This window comes from Apteryx rowi, unplaced genomic scaffold (assembly GCF_003343035.1).
Source record: "Apteryx rowi isolate R43461 unplaced genomic scaffold, aptRow1 scaffold_756, whole genome shotgun sequence".
Lineage (NCBI taxonomy): Eukaryota > Metazoa > Chordata > Aves > Apterygiformes > Apterygidae > Apteryx > Apteryx rowi.
In genome coordinates, this window is record NW_020451045.1 from 189,404 (window position 1) to 208,497 (window position 19,094).

The 19,094-nt window shown below is 39.2% G+C and overlaps 1 protein-coding gene across 1 annotated transcript in view; it reads left to right on the forward strand.

Annotated features, from left to right (window-relative positions):
- The first annotated feature begins 745 nt into the window (after positions 1-745).
- Positions 746-19,094, forward strand: part of DSCAM (DS cell adhesion molecule) — a 188,918-nt gene continuing 170,569 nt past the window's right edge. The window contains exons 1-6 of the mRNA XM_026088187.1: positions 746-803; positions 6,651-6,896; positions 10,814-11,092; positions 13,477-13,752; positions 16,261-16,557; positions 17,375-17,650. Of these exons, the coding sequence (XP_025943972.1) occupies positions 746-803; positions 6,651-6,896; positions 10,814-11,092; positions 13,477-13,752; positions 16,261-16,557; positions 17,375-17,650 (1,432 nt within the window). The remainder of the gene's footprint in view (positions 804-6,650; positions 6,897-10,813; positions 11,093-13,476; positions 13,753-16,260; positions 16,558-17,374; positions 17,651-19,094) is intronic.

Consider the following 19,094-nt stretch of genomic DNA (forward strand, 5'->3'; position numbering starts at 1 on the left):
ACAGTCTAATGGAAGGSATTAAAAACCTTACATAAGAGCAATTTCATAATTGTTAATGTGACCTCTTCTCACTTAGAGAAATGAATACAGGATTTGCCAATGCAGCTAAACTTTAATGAAGTCACTGGATTATTTAGGGCAGTAGTCAGAAGACAGTAGAATGAAGGGTGTGCTTCTAAAATATCATCTATGGGATTTTGGACCCTTAGTTAAGGTTGGTCAAGCCTAGATTTGACCCAGCTCCTCCTCCTCTTCCCCATTTGTTCTCTTCACAGTCTTATTACTATGATATATGTGTCTTCAGAACAAATGGGTCAGTAATATATCAGAAGAAAAAAATAAAGTTTCAAATAATGAATGAAGATTGGAAACATATAAGGAAACAGATGTTGGTAAAATATGCAAATTATTCAAACACTGGTGGAATAGTAAATCATTATATGGCTGGGTGAGTTATGTAGGCAGATTTGGACTGTGTGATAAAGACAACTCATTTGAACATGTAGTTTTTAATACAGCCAGTTCTAATGTCAAGAAAGAAAAAGACAATAGATTTAATCTACAGAATGAGGGAAATCTATTCTGTAAGACTGTGACTCTGAAAGGACATCATAATTTGTGGTGAATAACCAAAGCAACTTAGTATGTATAAGAGGACTATGCAATTCCTGGATATATAAATGGAGGGAAATTTTGCATAGAAGAGAGTGGTGACATTCTGCATTCAATATTACCAGAACTGTTAATGAGCGATTGCGTCCAGCAGTGTGATGCAGACTTAGAAAGAACTTTAAATAAAGTTGGTAAGGTGTTGGGCAAAAACCACAGGAATACTTCAAAATATGAATAATTCACAGTAAATGAGCTAGGAATTTCAATCTATTTAACTTATTAAAGAGATAAATAGTTTAAGAGGTAATTTCCTCATGTTCTGTAAGTACTGAAATGGGCAGACTTCTGACTAGAGAGAAAATCTTTATAAACAAAGACACAATAAGATCCAATAGCTGGGGTCAAAGCCAGATATACTGAGATCACAAACAATGCACTAAATTTTAAAAGCGAGAGTAATTAACCACTGGAATAATTTACCCGGGGGTATCATATACTCTCCACTGCAAGAAGACTTTAATCATGACTAATGTCTTTTTTTAAAAGCCATAGCTTAACTTTCAGATTAGGACTTGACACAGGATTTAATGGATGAAGCATGGAAGGTCAGAATAAATGACCCTGATGGTTCTTTCTAGTCCTTGGATCTATATCTATTTCAGTCTCAGAGAGAAGCAGACTTCTGTGTTAGTGACAGATAGGGAGCTGGAGAATGAATTATGAGTTCTATTCCCATGTTTTTCCACTGACTTCTGCACATCAATCCATGTACCTCAGTAAACCCCATTGTAAAACAGTTAAAATAGTAATTGTTGCTACACTTGCCTACCTCACCAAGGCAAAGAGTAATAAGGGTTCATAATAACCCTTGAACTTTTTCAGTGAAAGACCTAATACAGATGTTGGGCCAGATTTGCAAAGGCACCAAGCATTAAAATCTGAAACTGAGGAAACACGTAAAAGACRTGAGCATTCGATGTCTCTGAAAATCAAATGGCAAAATTATTATAATCAAGTGTTCAAGGGATTAATACAAACACTACTGAGGAGGAATAATAAATGGCAATTATGAAATATATTTTGACAGTGTTCTTTTTAATTGTTGTGAAGGAGGCTTCTGTGCCTTCCTCCCTTGAAGCCTGCTAACAGCCAAACAAACAAAAAGCTTCAGTTTATCTAAAAGAATGTTCTGTTAAAAAAAATCCTTATTTGGCATATTAAGTAGGTGAGTCAAAAAAATTAGACTTTGTTGCAGCAAAGCAAGAGTGATTAAATTAAATGCGCCTCAAGAATAGAACCCTCCCCTAGATCAACAGGGTAATAAAAGCTTGTCGATCCCCATCCTGGTGCATTTCTAAACACTTTTTGAAGTACTGAACACAGAACACTCAACACTTTGGCTTTGTCACAGTTGACAGCCTGTCGGTTTTAATGAAAATGCTTTCCATTTAGAAGATGACAGAAATTACATGCACTTCCCCTTTTATTTTTCTGTCATCTTTTCTGTCTAGCATTTTTACAGTAGAAGGAGAAGTTGGTTATTAAAGCATTACATAAGTATGTAAAATATATTAAGAAGAAGAGAGGAAAAGAAAAAGCTTTAGCCCTGCAATTATACACAATATGTGTTGGTGAGAAATGTATGCTGTCGGATAACATCTGATGTGTGGCAATAACTATTTATTTTTAGTTATCTTTAAAGAGGGTGAGGCAAAAATCTCTAGATAATACATTAAGTGAAGGTTTTATTATACAATTGCCTGAGTAATTTCCAACAGGAAGATGATCTAAACAGTGTTAGATAGCTCAAGTATGTTCATAACTTCTGTAGAAAACAGAACAACAAGATAACACTGAACAATTTCTTGGCTTTGCACAGCTTTCATCAAGCTCTTTTGATAAATGGAAACCTTTTAATATATGTACCAACTGTGTTTGACCCAGATGTATAAGTGCATTAGAGAAAACACTGCCAGAGCTGAAGAGAGAAGGTTTCACCTGCAAATGCAAGGCAGTACTATGTGATCTGAAAATAACCCACATATCTATACATATCCTTCATCTTGGTAGTAGGCACTCCATATACTTCCCGAGTTTCAATTCCGGTGTAAATATTACTGGGAATAAAGTTCACAAGGTAGAAATATTGAGGAAGTGAGCTTTTAGCACTTTGAAGGGAAGCTATGGATTTGATCTCTAAATTTCTGTGACAGTTACTTCGTGCTTATCACAAGAAGAGAGATAAATTTAATTATTAATGATGGCCTGTATAGTTCATGCCTCAAAATTGCACTTACTTCTCAAAGGACCTACTGAAAATAGTGAAAGTTTTAGAAAAGCATGGAAAATGGAATTCATTTTAAAACTTTGGATGTGTTTGTATGATCTTAAACTTGCACATACTAGTAATCTCCAACAGTGTGACTCTTCATAGAACAGGAGTTACGCATATTTAGCAAAGTTACAAGTTTCCAGAAAAGAAAGCGATGCAAAGCCCTTGTACAGTGAGTACCATTTCTGCCTCTTGGCTGTTTAGATGTTCAGTTGCTTGGCACAAATGCACAGCATGTGCAGGTTTACTGGCGGGATCACAACAGTCGCAGCCACCCAATTAACACCTTCTGATGCTCACGTGTGCTCCTGGGCTTGTGATGCGATAGCAGCTGAGCAGCCTCTCCACTGATGTCCACCCCAACATGGTTTGGTGATGGAGTTGCATCTCTTGCTGTGTACATACATTGCTTATAGTCTGGTGCAAGCCTTGATCGGGCTCCAGAGGACGTTTCTGTATGGAGCTTGCATCTCCAGCTCAGCAGCCTGGAGGCCCTGTTCACCACATGGCACTGCTGTGGGCCAGCACACAGCTAATTGGCTACCCTGGCTGTAACATGCAGTGGGCCAGTGCTCACACAGCTGGAAACAGAAGCAGGAAGAGGTTGCCTTTGCCTCCATACCCATCATTAACCCTAAGTGAAGTCCTTAAATGTGATTCACATCTCCTGAAGCTGTCGTTTCATGCTGCCTGCAGACTAAGGCAGACAACTGGGCTTTAATTACCTGTAGTTCATGTAACATGTTTCTTTGCAAAGGAAGATTTGCTTTATAAATATTTCAGTATGGAATTTGCATCTAACACAGGAGACAAACATCCCAGGGGTTTCCACACCAAAATTCTAAATATCCTTTCTAACCTAGAATTAGGGTTGAAAGTAAATAAATCTTGTTAACACAGACATTGAGTGCCTAAGTGATGAGGAGAAGATAGGTGGAATGGGTCAAGTGATTATGTCTGAGCATTTGGGGACTGTAAAAGTAAAAAGGAAGAAATATTTAGTATAGGATATGGCACTGTAGCTAGGAGCTATAGTGTGAAAATCAGCTTTAAAAAAAGTATTCCCTGACCAACAGGAAGTACCACTTCTTTGTGAATCAAGATGAAACTGCCTCCCTAAGAAATGGTARACTTCTTCTCAGCTGTGGATTTGAAACCCAACTGTACAATTGATGGAGTGTAAAGAACAGTCTTATGATACAGGGTGCACCAGGTGATTGCCTACATACTTGCTGACTGTGCTTTCTGGTTGTTAGTAACTGTTAGCTGCCAGATATATGTAGGAAACACCATTAGCATGTTTGCTTAAGCTAAGCTATTGAGCAGGCTAGCAAATTAATAACTGCTTAGTAATGGAAAAGCTAGGTAAAATATTTTTATTGAATTAACTTACTCTTATTAAGCCATGTATATCATGTCCTCCAAACATTACAACTAAACTTATTCAAATATAAGATGCAAGATAGCTTTGCATTTTTCATGTGACCTTTTCTAGGATATATTTCAGGCGCCTGGCTATGTCACTGTGAAATATTACCTCCTCAGGTGCTTTTCCTACTATATTCAACAGTATATTTGTTTCAAAGTAATTTGTGTTGAAACACAAGTCTTCTGTATGCAAGCAATTACATTTTCAAGAGCATATGAAACAAATATGGCCTTTGTATAAATGGGACCCCCCCCAATCCCCCCCTCCCTTAGCTTTTACACACTTCATACGTTAGGCTGGAATACAGTGTTGCTCCAATAGTATCTCACTGCTGAGGAGAACGTTCTTGCCTTCTGGTCCTCTCTCCTTGTGCTTCACACCTTCCTTAGCCTCGCTGTCCCTCAGGGTAGTGGGCAGTCGCTCAACATCTTCTATGCCTCTGTGCTGGGGATTTGTTTTGTTATTAAACTTTTTAGTAATGGCACATTATTGGAACAAACAAGGCACTTCAGAAGGGTATGTACAGTGTTTGTTGTATTTTTCCAATGTTGTGATCCAGCTCTGCTTCCATACTTGTGCCTTGACTTTTAGGAGAACAGGGTCAGCCAGGAGAAGTCATAGCTGTGATTATTTTGTGATTTGGTACTCGTACAAAGAAGAGGAGGTGTGCTGAGGTTGCTTTATTCGGTGTTCTTTGTGTCAGTCCTGTCCTGTGACGTTAAGTGTTTCAAAAAAWTTTTTTTTTCATTTATTTTTGACTATGGTTAAAGGCGATTGCCCTCTGTAGTGATACCATTTCCTTTCTGTCTTTTCTCTGCTGGATTGCTTGCACATTGACGCATTTGTGAGCAAGCACCCTGACTACTGTTAATTATTAAAAAGTCATTGCTCAGATCTAACTCTGAAGAATATGAAATATTTCTTATTGCTTATTACTGGATATTAGTTCATAATGGCTTTCATTTTTGTGTATTCTTTCCTTTGGTTTGGGAGTCAGGTGTATTTTATAATACACACATAAAGATATGCATGTTGCAAGAGCTACCAGACACCATCTTTTTTTTTTCTCCAATGCAAAAATTTTAGAAAAGTATTCATAGGTCAGTCTGCAGTATTTCTTTTGAAAACAGTGGCCACTCTTGTAAGACTCAAGTTTGCAATCCATTCTAACCGCATTATTTTCCATTTATTCTAATATGGGAAAAATTTGAGAATAAACATGTAGATGTTAGCATTTCTGTGTCCTTGATCTTAGAACATACATTTACAGAACAGATGCATCTGTGCAGGTGTCAAATGATCAAAATTGCACGTGTGTACATATGTACCATATGACATTTTGTACATATTCTAAAATTAATTAAAAAATACTGTGCTGGACTTATTTTTCTTCCTGAAGTGAACTTTTCGTTGTAGAAAAAAACTCTTACAATTAAAACTTATTTAAGCCCTTCATTTAGACACAGAGTATGTGCACCTGCTTACATTGTACTTCTCCAGTTGCAGACTGCAATATTATAAACAACAAATGTCCACAGCAGACCAAATATATTAGTACGGAGCTCCAAAGAGCCCAGCCCATCCTGCTGAGGACTGTAGTACATTAGCACACAGGAAACATGGATAGAGAGAAGTGAGACTGTTTCTGACACTCATGGTCTCTACTTTACGGCTAGCTCAAGTATGTACAACTCCACTGGGGTCAGGTTTTTCTGTCCTTGTTTTCTCTTTTGCAATCACACCTGAAATAGTCTATGGAGCAGGTCTCTGGTTCTTTTCTCTAGTATTCTTTGGCAAATAGGCCCCATATCCTTGGGCAAAAATTTCCTACTTTTGTGAGTTTCTCTCATTTTCACTGATCTCTTTAGTTCTACTTTTTTGATCCTTTTTGCTCTGTTTTCTGATGCACCTGGGCAATGAATGCCATTTTGGCTAATACTGTTTTATTATGCATGTCATCCCACACAGTCCTTCTAATGTGTACAACTGTGCAGGTGAATTAGTATCATATCACACTCTAATGTTGAGTTAACCTGGATTAAATTCTTCATTAGCAATTTATTTTATTTTATACCATGTATTTTATTTCAGGTACCTCTTGTATATCGGTGATTGTGATGTTGACCATGGAACCTTCCTTTACTTCATTGCACACATTTTCTGAATAGATCCCTATCTTTTTTATAAGAAGTGCACATGAATTAATATCTTTATATGCATTTGCACTTAGTAAACTTATAACTGTCAGCTTCTAAACTCTGGCAATAAAACCTTCAGGACCCTCCAGCCTGCTTCCTCCATCTCTAAGCCTGGGAAAGCAGAATACAGTAAAAACCTGCAGGTATTTTAAACACTGCAATTTCTTGTGTCTTTCAGGACCTAGATTTCTCATCACATCCACGGGAGCCTTGTATATTTTAGACGTACAGAATGAGGATGGACTGTACAACTACCGATGTATCACAAGGCACAGATACACTGGAGAAACACGACAAAGCAACAGCGCAAGACTTTTTGTATCAGGTGCTTCCTTTTATATAATGTTGAACTAAGTACCACGTATGCCTGTCTCTGGTGTGCTGAACTGACAAGGCAGGAGCTTGTGTCCATAGGCACTAATGATCAACTCCTCTGTCAAATGGATGGTAGAAGTGGTTGGCTGTGAGCTTACTGCTGCCACTGAAAAGTAAAATGTCCCCATTTTAAATAGCTTTTTTTCTGTTTTTCTCCTCCTATTAGATATTTCCAGAGAACCTGCAGGGTGCTTGGCCTGGCTTTGGCATTTATTCCAGTGATTTTTAGTAGRTATAGAGTGCTTTATAAAAGGACTCTGGCTGGGATTCATCTCATTAAAAGTAGACATTCGCAGAGAAAGTGTCTAGTACCTTAGCTTCTGTATAATCAATGGAGAGGAACGGACAGTTTTAGGGGTAGTTTATCTGACCTATTTCAGCTGCCTACATTGGGGTGAGATGAATTGCCCCATGGTGCCTATTTCTCTCTGTTAACTATAGCAGAAGCCCAGGGCATTTAGCTCAGCTATAGATACTTCCACTGCAGGAGTCTCAGGTTAGCTGAGGTGCATTTCAGTCTTCCTTTCCATTCACCACACTCCTTCCCCAGGATAAAGAGTGTTTTCCCCTGCTTACAGGAGGGGCGCTCCAGCCAGAAAAGGGTATGTGACCTGGCCCAGGCCACTAAGGGTGCTGCAGGTAGGCAGGAGGGTTAGCAGACTGCTGCCCATGGGCAGATGTACTAGTCCTGGGGCAAAAGGCCTTGTACAGCAGGTGTGAAAACTGTAAGGCAGCAAGTAGGTGAGGTGTTTTCACTTTTCTTTCTGTTTGCAAATCATCTCATGATTGTAGTGTGTGTCCTGCTGGGCTGACCTCCTCCCCTCGGCCCCAACACTTGGGGGTTGTCAGTACTGTATTTCTCCAATTCCCTGTTCTCCCCATTTTGTCTCAGGGAAAGGAGGTGGCAATTGTGGGTGAGGTGAGAAGGAGGAACAGACTCTAGGCCTGGGTTTTGAGCTTGTTCTTGAACACTTCTGTTTAGGATTAGCCCTTCCCCATCTCTCCTTTCCTCCCCCATTTGCTGGATGTCTGTAGCTGCACCCTAGGTTTCAATGTATGCACATCTATGATTGTGTTCCCAAATCAGTAGAATTAACTGACAGCATATCCCAGACTTTCTGCTTTCTCGCACTGTGTCCTTGCCTTACAGAAGGCAGGTCCACCTACCCATTGAATACCCTATGGACCTTTTTCTCCTTTTCACTCTTACTAAGTTGCTATATAACCCTAGCCCTAAAGATCCATCAGGGTATGGTGACCATTACAAGCTAACAGTCAGAGGCATCACTGTCCTCTTGTCTTGACCTTGTGCTTTTGACTTTCGGTCTTTTTATGAGAAAAATCTAGTGATTAGATCTCAATTTCCCATCCTTTCTTTGAGAACCGAAAGGGAGACAGAAGTGGGCACAAGGATTTGCATTAGCAACATACTTCTTGCCCAGTATGAGCATTGCTGAAGGATTCTGAAGCCTTCTGAACACACAAATCAGTACTTAAATATACTAATGCTAAAAATAGTGTGATTGTTCAGGTTAGAATTACTTACCAGTCAGATCCAGGAGCTTCTTTCTTTGATATGTGTCTCCTGTGGGTAAAACTCTTTCCTCTGCTTTTCCCAGCCAGATGAAGAAATATTATTCCTGCACAATAATCTGCCTGTTTTGGTCTTAACAAGGAAAGGCAGGCTCTTATCCTTCTAGCTGGCTCAATTTTATGGTCTGTTTCCGTATGAAATCATGCTAAGGCTGAGCCAGTGGTAATATAAATAAAATTGGGCTTGTATCTTGGTTACCACAGGAAAATTTCTAGTTATTGCACTGAAAAAGGGGGAAAAGTGAAAGCTCTGTCTCTTCTGTAGTTCATGGCAAGCACCCTAAAAGATGTGCCCTGTCTGGAGTTTCCTCTTCTATTTTCCTCTACACACCAAATCAGAGTAGAAAATTTTACCTGTCCCAATGTGCAATAGCTGGCATTTTTGAATATTGTGGAGTTAATTGTTCTCTCTTAGAGCTATACTGTGCTCTCATTTCCAGTCCTGTGAGGCTACTGAACAAGTATTGCAGTTATGGACAAAGTTTGTCTCTAAGTATTTCTCTAATGGATTTTCTTTTCCTTTAGTGGATCTTTCTATATTTAAAAATAGTGAGTCTTTTAAGAACTGAAATCAGAGAATCCATGAATATAGCTGTGAAAGGTCTACATACATTTTACATRCATTTTTTGCTTGCCTTTTACATCCTTAAATATTCTTTGCTTACTTGGTGATGAAGTGTTTGGTGGTGAATATTCATTATTGTTTATCAATTCATGCAAAATCATTTGTTTAGCTACTGGCTGATGTGTTTGTAATGAGACAAACAGTAAGTTGCTGTGTTGTTGCCTTCAATGTCTCAACTTTGCTGGCACATACAGAGCAGAAAAAATTCTGTGGTCATTTTCCATTAAACCTGGCATTTAGCGTGTTATTTAGATATTAGCACAAAAGTTACYGGACTGGCCACTTATTCCATTTGTTTACAATCAAAATTTCTGTTTTAGAATTGATAGAATAACTTGCATAGGGCCTCTAGTTAACACAGAACATGTATTTTGTTTTCAAGTATATCCCTCCAGGTGTGACAGTAGTTTATGAAGATATGTCTAAGCTAGTTTTAAACCAAGTAACTCAGATGCTGATTGAACTATAACTTGAGTAGCTTGAATTTAGCATGGACTGCTTATTTAATATTCTTTCCAGTTAATGGCAGGGATCTGCTGCAGCTGCTTTTTGAGCAGTACCTGAACTAACTAATTTAAAACCCACTTGATAATGTCAAAGTGGTTGCAATCACACCTACATCTAGTCAACTACCATGTCAATATACCCCAAAAGAGACCAGTGTATTAGACAGGAGTGAAAGGAGTTGCTCAGTGTGTGAACTTTCTCTGTGAGACAGGAATCTTAGCAAAGTGGGTTAAGATATATGATGAGTAACTATTGAAATAGTTTTTTGATATATTTATCATTTATTTATTTGTTTATCAACTATTCATTGATTTATTATTTAGTATTTATGTTGCAGTAGCTCCAAGATGTCTCAGCTGTATGGGCTTCCATTGTGCTGCATGCTGCACAAAACTAAATCATATCAGTCTCTTTCCCCAAGCATTTTCAAACTAAAAGACCCAGCCTCACAAATAATTTGCTATCTTTGGTGAGGTACACACACCTCTGGTGAAGGCACGCTGCCAGATTTCTGTGAGACACAAATACATCCCAGCTGCTACATAAGTGTGCTTAGCTGAGAGCTGCTTTTCTCAATAAATTGAGCACAGAAAGTTGGAATATTAAGTTGTAAATTGCTCTTGCCATCTCAAGTTCTTTTTCCAAAGAAGAAAAGGCCTGTCTGTTGGGTAGTCTACAGATAGTGATTCCCATGTCTTTATCCATTTCTTTTCTGACAAGGGAATAAATCACTCCTTTAATTCAAAACCTTCTGACCACTGAGAAACATGGAGAATGTGTTGGCTTCATTCTAGTCGAGTAGTGCAGGGACAGCAGTAATAATTGTTAAGGCAACACATTTCTGGCTCTCCATTCCTCTGATGGGAGACATGAAGGATGATCAGAGAAATGGCTGCCACCTGGAAAAAATCCAGTGGGAGGGTTTCCAAGTAGTCATGAGATATTTTGTTAGTACATGCTGTTGGATCTCAGCCACCACTACTGAGATATTACAGACTGATGGCTGGGGCACAGTAGCAAACTGTAGTACATAAAACACTGGGTAGCAAGTCAAACAACAGAGGAGAATAAATATTGCCATATTGCTCAGTGAATGAAATAATTTTAATGCTCCTATTGAAACCCTCTGTTTGCTCTTTCAGATCCAGCGAATTCAGCTCCATCTATTCTAGATGGGTTTGACCATCGTAAAGCCATGGCAGGACAGCGAGTGGAGCTGCCTTGCAAAGCATCAGGGCACCCCGCACCAAAGTATCGTTGGCTGAAGGACAATGTTCCCTGGGAGCCTGACAGCAGGTTTCGGCAGACTGTTACAGGTCTGCTGATAGAGAACACGCGTCCCTCGGACTCAGGCAACTATGTCTGCGAGGTGTGGAACAACTATGGTACTGCTGAGATGATAGGGCGATTATATGTAAAACGTAAGTCCTTGGACTAAGTTAAATTCTTGGTCCAGTTCTTGCAGGGTGGTCTGCACCTGGGAAAAAATTGTTGTGCCTTGCTGTACCTTCCGTTTTGCTACTTGAACATTAGCAATKCTTAAACTTTTCAAAGTTGCACAACATCTGAAAGTAGACTCTGTGGAGATGGGTTAGTTGGACAATTGAGCGATCAGAAGTGCAAATAGATGCAATTTATAATGTGGCTATATAATTTATCACATAGAGGATATGTAATTTAGAAGCTTGAATTGGATGCTTAAAAAGAAATTGCAAATGTTCTCATGAGTAAAGCTGCCAAACTCTGGTTGCTATGACTCATGCTGTTCAGTAATATTGAATACTCATACCTCTGCTAAGTTGAGTATTCATGTGTGAATATTCTGAATGTTTCACAAATTCTAGCAAAGGTAGTTATTACTCAGAAGCTCTGCACTGGGAAAGTGTTATTCGTCTATTGTTAAAAAAAAAAAAAAAAAAAAAGATTTCCTGGAATAGAAATATTCCTTAGTGAGCTAACTTTTCCACCTATACTGCACGACTAACACGCTGCAAAAGGGAGACGTCTGTGAACAGTTCAGGCCATAAAAATTTCTTTACCAGTAATTACCCCCAACAGATTTGGGCAAAATAAAACAGAGATCATAGGTCAATAATTTTTGAATTATAACAGAGTGAGCTTTGCTTTTTAAATACATTTATAAGAATGAGTTGAATTCAATCTACCATATATGATACAAAGTCAAAACCTGCAGAGAGAAGATGTAATGATATTTCTAGTGATATCAAAGGTATTCCCAGTGCCTGGTGATATGTTTTACTTATGGACACAGTGATCAACTGGCCAGTAGATTTCTTCTGGATCAGATTGGCAGGAAGCAACAGTTGGGAGGACTTTTACCCTCCTCTGTAGTAGAGGTTGTGGTCCACTTTCTTGAATCATCTTGACTCTAAGATACTGATGGTGCCCTTGGGTATGCCTTTTCTGTTTAATGGGTCATTGCCAGCTTTGGGTCTTTGTGGCCTTTTGTATAGGAAACTTGGAGATGTTCAGTGACTTGTAGTATGCATTTGAGCATAGCTTAAATATTACTCTGGACCATTCTGAAGGAAGTATACTACATAAAATATCTGCGATCTGGAATGACTGGGGCCCCTGACCCATGTTCTTCCCCAGGCCACTGTCCCCAGTGGGCCAGTAATTTTTGGCAATATGTAGTGGAGAATCAGTAAAGATTTCTTCCAACAATTATGTTATGAAATGTTCTATACAGTGAATGACTTAGTTGAGGAAGTTTTTATGTATATGGATATACGTATATGTGTGTGTATGTAAGTTAGTAAGAAGTAAATAGGATAGAATAGAATGTATTTAGTACCAGAAATGGTATCAGTTTTGGTTATACACAGCAAAATGTATTATGCCTTTCGTTCTTATTGGTAGAGAAAGTATTGAACCTGCATCAGAATTCAGTCTGAAGGTACACTTGAAAGTAATCCCTTATCTTTATAATGAAGCCAAACCAAAATATACAAAGCGTGGATGGAGGTCTGCATCCAGTAATGCCAGTAACTGTTAGGTGGAGGATAAAGATTGTTTTCCTCTCATTTATTTTTAGTACTTTTTTTCCACATTGTGCTTTTTTTTTTTTTTGCAATTAAATTTTTTCCATTTTTTATTAGGAACCTATATCCTGTTTCTTAAGGCTAACTTGAAAATACTGTAGTGCTGTTATGTTGGGGCAGAAAATTTAGTGAGCCCACACAAGGAAACTGTTACATGTGGACAGATCCCACTGGTGTCTATGGCTTCATCTGTGTTAACATTTTAGTGCAGATCTTTCACTCTGTAGAAGCACATCTCCTGGCCACAGGCATTCGCTGCACATGTTCACATCAGGGAGTGGTTTTGGAACATGTGAACTAGATTCCGTTTGGATGAAACTGAACCAGAAGATGAGCTTCAGGAACGCATCTAATGCACCTCAAAGGTCCAGACTAAACTAATCTGAAGCAATGTCCCACCTTCCCAAAACATGTGTAGTGCTGATGATATGCCCTCAGCACCAAACATTTTACTCTGTAGGTCTTCTGCTACTATTCGTTTAGGCATAGTCTTGAGGATTATATCATGTGATAAAAGGGTTATTCCTACAGATCCAAGCATTGTATCATGAATGCTGATGGGGGAAATGCTTAATAAATCAAACAGTCATCTGTTCTTTTTTCAGAGGTGTATGTGTGGGATTTTTGTTGTCTTCCATAGTTGAGAGTTAATTTTTTACTCCCACATAAATGTACATCTATACTTAACATTCTCTACTTCCCTTTCCCTTTCCTTCCTTCTTTTTGTTTTAAATCTTCAGAGCCACTAAAAGCCACAATCAGTCCACGGAAAGTAAAAAGCAGTGTTGGTAGTCAAGTTTCCTTGTCCTGCAGTGTGACAGGAACTGAGGACCAGGAGCTCTCCTGGTACCGTAACGGTGAAATCATCAACCCTGGTAACAATGTCCGGATCACTGGAGTCAACCGGGAGAACCTTATTATGGATGGCATGGCCAAGAGTGATGGTGGCGCATACCAGTGCTTTGTGCGCAAAGACAAGATGTCCGCTCAAGACTATGTTCAGGTGGTACTAGAAGGTCAGTCACCACCTGTTTTGCCAGTTCTGGTTGTTGTGCAGTAATATGATAGCTCCATAATGTATATGTTGTCTTTGGCCTCACTGTTGTAAAGTGAGGTATAGAGGGCCCTAAACAAGAAAAGAGGGTACCCCTAAGGTTTCAGTGGGATTTATTGTGGCTCCCCACACTGAAGAAAAGCTAATGGAAGGAAAAAAATCATTTGAAAAAAATATCCCTCCTGAGCAGTCCTTCCAGTCTTTTTCAGAGGGTTTTTTTAAGTGCTGATTTTTTACATCAACTTTTTGGCAGGACAAGAGAGAAGAGGTCTCTATTCAACTCCAAATACCTCCTTCTTGGCATGGGTTTTCTGGTTGGACGTATTGGCCGAAGGCCTGGAGACCATATTAAGTAACTGGCACACTGTTCCACATGATAATCAAGTGAGGAAAGTAATCAATTTGTACAGAGCCAGTTCGCTAATGAGGCTGTAGTGTGGTTGTGGCATGGACACTATTTTTAGAGCCTTTATAGAAAAAGAGGAGATTACCTGCCTGGACCTAGTTGCCTCGGCAACCATCTCCTGTGACTAAGAAACCCTAAGGAGCATATTGATAATCTATCATGATGTCGAGAGAGTGCAGGTTATCAGAGAGCAACAGCAGGAAAGATTTCAAAGACACTCGGGTCTCGCTGCGAAAATAATGTCTGCTTTCATCTCCAAAAAAAGCCTGTCACTTGAATTAAGAAAAAAAGGAGGGGTGGGGGGATGGCAGAGGTACACACTGTGCACACCCACAGATATATTGGTCCTGTGTCAGTTTCCTTGCAGGATAAAAAGCCCTTTTTTGTTGTTGTTGCTTTGTTTTCTGACAGATGACAACACTTAATACACAGCAAATGAAGGGAATTCAAAGGTGAAAATAAATAAATATTTTAGAACTCTGTCACACAGCCAGCGGGACAGAAATGAAGGGGAGATGGGGAAAGAGGAGAAAATTATGAAATCAAATCAAATGCCCCTCTTGGCATGCTGAGGGCTTTCAGCGTTCTGGGAATGGCAGTGCCCTATGTTTTTGATTATGTGACAGGAGAGGGAACATTACAGCCCTGTTTTTTAACCCTGCTATGATTCAGCCCATTTTGTGGGGGGCCTTGTACACATTGTGCCATTTCCCTCTATCTCCTGGGTGATGCTGCATTGAAATTGCAATGTAAGAATTGTGATTTCCAGGGGGATCATCGTGGTTGAAGCCTCCCTACGATGTGGGTACTTATAGCTGAGTGTACATGCAGAGAAAGTACGTAGTGTCCTCGAATAGATAGTACATAGCACAGAGCATGAGACTTGTCAGTCCTGTCCAAACTTCCTCTCTCCTATATGAAATTGAAAGGATTTGTCCTTAAAGGGCTCCATCCACAAGGTGAGAAGAGTTTTCAGATGTSTGTAGCCTTTCTCCATGTCACACAGAGCATTTTTCTTCTGTTTCTTATGGGCACTGTTATTGTAGGAACACTGAAGTTAGCTCACTCGCCACTTGGTTGTTTTTAAAACCAGACAGTAGCCTACAGCATTGTTTTCCAAACTTCTGACTAGACTGCTTTCTCTATTTTGCATGCTGCTCTTGATGTATGGCCTCTTGCACTTTTACTCCCAATTATACTGAAATTCATTCTAGATACAGCTTTGAAAGTATAATTTTCAATGGAGAACAACCAGGCATTGCATGATCTCAGAAAGAACTTTCTTACTAATAGCAGAGTGTCAGCATTCCTAACCATTACCCCTCTGAATTCTCTGGGTAGGTAATTATTTAATTCTACTCCCTGCTGAATATCTCAAAGTTTGTTTCTCCATCCATTCTCTGTATTCACTCACTTGGTAGAGGCTGAGTAAATTGTGACATGGATCGCAGTAGAAACTGTTTGAATGCTCTCATCCCAGAGGGATATTTATCTGCAGTACAAAATGACCACAGAAAGAAATTGGCATCACCACTATTACTGGCAATTCTGTATTCAGGAAAAAGCTTAATTTAATACTTTTCTGAAAGGGGTAGTGTGGGTCAGGCAAGACTGAATTGGCACAGCTGTGTGAAATTAGCCTATGCAAGTTATGCCTGGCTCTTGCCAACAGAACTCATYCCTAACTTTCAAACGAGCTGAAATGTACCAGAAGTGAAATTCCAAATGTGATAAGGTTTTGCTGTGTGTCTTTAGTGATGAATTGTGCATAGTCTATGTTCCACAAGAACCTGGGAGTTAATATTGCAGAGCCATGGTCCCTCCATTCAAGTGCTCTTTCTTCAGCAGGGGTCAGTAACAGGTTTCTTAGAAGATGAAAAAGAAACCTGCAGAAAGGAAAGCATCAATTAAGCAGTCTACTAGGAAAATTTATTTCCCTCCCTCACCTGGAGCACAGTTGTTTGCATCTCTTCTAAAAAACTCTTGGCTCATGTGATAGGCAAAGGTAGAGGGAACAGCTTTATGGCACGTATATACTATTCTCGCTTTTCTTTCCCTCGGCAGATGGAACTCCCAAAATCATCTCTGCTTTCAGTGAGAAAGTGGTGAGTCCTGGAGAGCCAGTCTCCCTTATGTGCAATGTGAAGGGGACTCCTCTGCCTACGATCACTTGGACACTGGACGAAGATCCCATAGTAAAGGATGGCAGTCATCGTATCAGCCAGATTATCACCTCCGAAGGGAACGTGGTCAGTTACCTGAATATCTCTAACACTCAAGTCCGAGACGGTGGAGTTTATCGCTGTACTGCCAACAACTCTGCCGGAGTCATCCTGTACCAGGCTCGAATAAACGTAAGAGGTGCTTGTCAAATCAGCTCCTCAAAAAAACACACATAACTCATTGTAGTGGAGAAGAAGATTGTTGCATGTGTTGAACTGAGTCTTGGAATGCCAAAACCAACTTCCTGTTTTTCCTCTCCTTTTCTTCCTCCCTCTCTCTTCCCACCCTGCCTCTTCAGCCCCATCTAGAAAGTGTATGGTATGGTTAAATGTTGGAAGATACCCTTTGGCTTGTGTTCTACAGTCTTTTTCCCTATGCTCGTCTCTATTACTTCATTGTTTCTTTACTTTAGTCCTGCTGTGCATGTTTTTTTTCTCTTGTCCTTTCCTCCTTTATTTGTTCAACATTCATTGTAATTATTCATGTATACAGTACTTTAGCTTGCATTTCTAGCTATACATGGCATAATACCCATCTTCATGGTATTATATTTTATATATGTCAAAATAAATGCTAACTTTTTCAGCGTTCTCATGTGTAACAGGATTCTAGCTTAGTATCAGTTTTAGTATTCCACATTAATTAAATCATCCTCAACCTTTAATTTGTAATGCAGTGAAGATTTTATCAGGCAAGTGTTCGATAATACAAATATATACCCCCACCTAATTAGTATGTATGCTGCAGGGTGACGAAAAACTAGAGCATATAAAGATTAGGGAGACTGCATAAGTGGTTCTTAAAAGCAAAAACTGTCAGGTGCTAAGAAGAAGTGTCATGCAGGCTGCGTCTCTAAATGTTGTTAACATTTGTATATTCTGAAAATATATATGCATATTTCCTCAAGCAAACATGCCTTTAAATTATTTTCAAGAGTTTCTGTTTACCTTTATAGGGCCAGCAAGCATTCGACCAATGAAAAACATCACAGCAATAGCCGGCCGGGACACCTACATCCATTGCCGTGTAATTGGCTACCCATATTACTCCATCAAGTGGTACAAGAACTCAAACTTGTTACCTTTTAACCATCGCCAAGTGGCATTTGAAAACAATGGGACATTGAAGCTTTCAGACGTGCAGAAGGAAGTGGACGAGGGCGAGTACACATGCAACGTCCTAGTTCAACCCCAGCTGTCTACCAGCCAGAGTGTTCATGTGACAGTAAAAGGTAAGGTTCACGTGGAAAACAAAAACCAAGCTAATGGCCATGTGTCTTGTAGAAACACAGAATTACACACATAGAATTGTACTGGCAGTCAGTAAATGAACTCTAAGAACACTAATCCAGATTTTTGTTTATTTTTAATGATGGTATACGTAATAATCATACACTGTGTCTTGTTCTTTCTTGACTTGTACTCTACTTCATTCAATTAGCAAAGCAAAGTATTCCCTTCTAAAAGGAAGCCTTGCAAAAGCCAGCTTTTTATGAGCTGACTCCAGAGCCCTGTTTTTACCACGCACACTCAGTCAGCGGATGAATGTTTTGTCACCTAAGTTTCACTGCTGACTGTATCTCTGCTGGATGGCTAACTCCACGTTTTCATTAGCCAGTGACTTCCAGCTTTTAACAAATAAAATGAGAATTTTAAAGTATGCCTTTCTGTCAATAGGCAGAGACAGCAGCTAAATGCATTAGCCTTGCTTTATTATTTTTAAGTGTTCTTTTCTGAGTGTTCCTGGTGCTTTAAAAAGGTAACACTAAAATGAACTATAAATAAAGGTGACTTGAAATTTTAACAGTATGTTTAAAATCGATGCAAATAATACCAAACAAGGATGTTCAGATGGACTTGAAAGACTTCAGCAATAGATGAGGATAGGAATTTTCTAGCACTGTATTGCTAATATTCAGACCCATTCACAAGGACACAAAAGATAGAAAACCTGACTGCAGTAGCATCTAGTTCTGAGCAATGGAGCCACTAATCAATGCACTTCATGTGAGCCTGTAGGAAGAACTGAAATAAAATTTTACCTTTCCTGATGTCCTTAGAAACATTTCCTGGGCTTTTTGGTGAGGGGGAAGGGAATAAGGAAGGAGAGATGATTTCTGTGTCTGTTCTCGGATAAGATACAGAGAATACTGAGGTAAAATGACTTTGTTACACGCATTTGATCTTTTATCTTCTTTCTGTTCTGTTTGCTTAGCCCCTTCTTATTTTCATTCTAGAGTGAAGCAATTGCTTGTTATTTCAAGAGGTTAGGGGATTAGCTTTAAGCCACTAGCAATTTGGACTCTGAGAGGCATGACGTCTCATACTCCTGAGGTCAGAAGTGGCACTGTTCATGTGATGTGAAATAAAAAGCTAATTTCACTATGATTTTTTTTTCTTTTTGCRTATGTGGTACTTTGTTTGATGTCACAATAATATCACAGATCTGTTGACCCAGTTTAGGCAATAAATGTCAAATTAGTAATTGTGTTGCTACTGCAGTAACTGTTTACTGTGGTAAATCTGTTGGGGAATGCATCCTCTTAAATAATACCATTSTTCAAGTGACTAGGAAAATGAATGTAACCAGACAAAAAATCCAGCAGTCTGTCCTTAAAACTCAGGCATTTAGGCCAAAACATTACTGGCCACTTTGAATGACAGCTGATACCTCAT